Consider the following 2,800-nt stretch of genomic DNA (forward strand, 5'->3'; position numbering starts at 1 on the left):
ATATATATAANATATATATATATATATATATATATATATATATATATATAGGAAATAAAAATGTGCTTATTTCAACTTATATAAAGTGTACCTTGTATGTTGATGAGATGATTGAAGTGAAGAGAGCGAGTAAAGATTTTAATTGTTACAAAATCTGTCGTGTTTGAGATGTGCCTAAGTTAGCCTGAAGAATGTTCATAAACGCGAAGAAATTGTAATTGCAAAATATACTGGAAACGGTTTTTGAGGATTTTTACTGCGCAATCCTCAAGCAAGGCAGATTTACCAAAATGTCATAAGAAAAATTATATTCTTTATTATAGTCTCACGTTATATCAAAAATAAATCAATGTTTTTATTTCTCGTGGCATTTTTAATTATGGTCACGCGTGTACATATTGTGTTGATATTGGAGATAAAAAATATGTGTATTCTCATGTCAAACATAGCTCGATATGATATCGCAATATGTAAGAAAAAAATCTGAGAAAAATCTTCAAGAACGGACTGAATTGTTAATGTTCTATAATTAACTTTAAATTCTTTTTTGATATGTATGTATATACATATGTACGTATGTATCAAAAAAATTATATGAAAATCGTGTATATTTACAGAAACATATAATACGCTGCAAAATGGGAAATTAAAGCTACATTTTTTCTATTAAAAAATGAAAAAAAACCTATCTGATGTATAAGATAAAATATGTATATGTATTTGTTGATTTTATTAAATTCATAAATAGTATAAAGTGATACGAGTTAAGTAGCTCTCCTCTGCGTTTCACATGTCGATAACAATCTGATATTTTCAACACTAACAATATTATCTATTTACATTTATTTCTATTGTGTGCACCACATACACTTGTAATTAAAAATAAAATAAATATACGAGTATTTACATAACTGATTACACGTGCAATGAATATGTTTTGTTGCTTTTCCGCCACTGACATCTTATCACGGTAGGTAAGCTACATTTCGTGATAGTACAAAAAATAGCATGTTTATGATTTAGGCACGTTCATTAAAATTTTGATGAAACAAGTTTTTATATTTTGTGTGTATATATGTGTGTGTGTGTGTGCGTGTGCGTGCGTGCGTGCGTGCGTGTGTGTGTGTGTGTGTGTGTGTGTGTGTGTGTGTGTGTACATATATAGTTTTTTGTAAATTCATCTACATTTCGTAATTATATTGTATGTACATTTGAACGTAATAATTATACGCAGTCAAGTTCAAAGTGCTCACAAAGATACCAAATCATTATCGAATTCGTTGGAAAAATATATCGAGCAAGAGAAAATCATTCATATCAAAGATTTTTATTACCTAAAATACTCCCAAAATACAATAAATTATATTAATATGCTATAAACACACTATGGTCATTTTATATACAATATAACAATACATAATCTATCGTTTTAGAAAGGAACACAATTTGTATGATTTTACTGTACGTTGATTTCGTCTTATTACTTTCTCCAATATTGCGCAAATTTGTGGAGTTGTTCTACTAGTACAGCCATCACCGCGGTGACCGACAAATCTAAAAGAGTGTGCACATAATGCACAGCCTCTTCATCGCTCAAATCTAATCGCAATTTATCTTGGACCTTTTTCACAGCTTTATCCGGTTCCAAGGCGATATCGGGCACACTGGCGTCTACCATCAGCGAGAACAGATTCAATATCAGATTGGCATGTCTACGCAAATGTAGGAATGCCGTGTAACATTGCTTTCGGAATTCATGATAATGTTCGGAACCGATTCCGCCCATAGCTTCGACCATTTCCTTACTGAGCTTCATTGGAGGGGGCAAAGGTTTTGGATCTCTACCCAAAATGTAGCCAAAATCGATGTGAAAGAGTTTGCCTGTGAATTAAAAAATATTGCATACTTGCTATATTTATTTGTTAGAGACAATTTCTCTAACAAAATCGTTGAAGAACATACATACCTGATGCTGTGAGAAGCAGATTATCCAAGTGACGATCGCCGACACCCAATACATACGTAATTATACAATAACCAGCTGCATAATTTTAATGAGTAACATTTAAATAATGTACATTCATTCATTTTTCGTAAAGTTGCATGAATGATGCTTACCACAACTGCGAACGTAGGTGTCCATGACTTCAGGTACTACCCCGTAAGGTCCAGTTTCAGAAGGATGGTGCTTCCGAAAGAAATTCAATATTGAGCCTTCGCTAGCTAAAACTTCCGCAACCGTTGTAGATTCGATAAACTGTACAAAACCATGCTTGGTACTTGTTGCGAGTACTCTGAATAATGTGATTAAGTCAATTAGTTATTAATAATCTTACGTAATATTACTTATTTAACAAGTTTTTACCTATACGGAGTTAGTTTCAAATCCAAATTCTCCCTTCTTAATAATTTATCCATAAGCGCTATTGTTTGTAAAATTAATTGATCTTGTCGTAAATCATCTCCATGTTTAAAGATGGCAATATATTCGGTATTATCTGTCGTCAAAAATGTGAGTTTCGATGGCATGAGCGCAGACTTGAAAAGACTTGCTCTATAAAATTAATAAAGTAAATATTACAATTGTAATATATATAGAAGGTGAACCAGAGTCGTTGAACCAGCTGTTTATCAGCCTATGAGAAAATTATCGACTGCACGCACGTTATAATCCAATAGATATGAAGTCGATAATTTTCTCATAGGGTAAAAAGTTGGTTCAACGACTGATTCACCCTGTGTACACACACACACACACACACACACACACACACACACACACACACACACACACACACAC

At 32.5% G+C, this 2,800-nt stretch overlaps 1 protein-coding gene across 1 annotated transcript in view; it reads right to left on the reverse strand.

The window, feature by feature from the left end:
- Positions 1-1,480: 1,480 nt before the first annotated feature.
- LOC105624623 (phosphatidylinositol 3-kinase catalytic subunit type 3) overlaps positions 1,481-2,800 on the reverse strand; it is a 7,806-nt gene continuing 6,486 nt past the window's right edge. Inside the window, exons 6-9 of the mRNA XM_012205979.1 lie at positions 2,366-2,554; positions 2,119-2,294; positions 1,967-2,041; positions 1,481-1,881 (exon numbers count right to left, since the gene is read on the reverse strand). Coding sequence (XP_012061369.1) covers positions 1,481-1,881; positions 1,967-2,041; positions 2,119-2,294; positions 2,366-2,554 — 841 coding nt within the window. The remainder of the gene's footprint in view (positions 1,882-1,966; positions 2,042-2,118; positions 2,295-2,365; positions 2,555-2,800) is intronic.

This window comes from Atta cephalotes, assembly GCF_000143395.1.
Source record: "Atta cephalotes unplaced genomic scaffold scaffold00083, whole genome shotgun sequence".
Taxonomy (NCBI): Eukaryota; Metazoa; Arthropoda; class Insecta; order Hymenoptera; family Formicidae; genus Atta; species Atta cephalotes.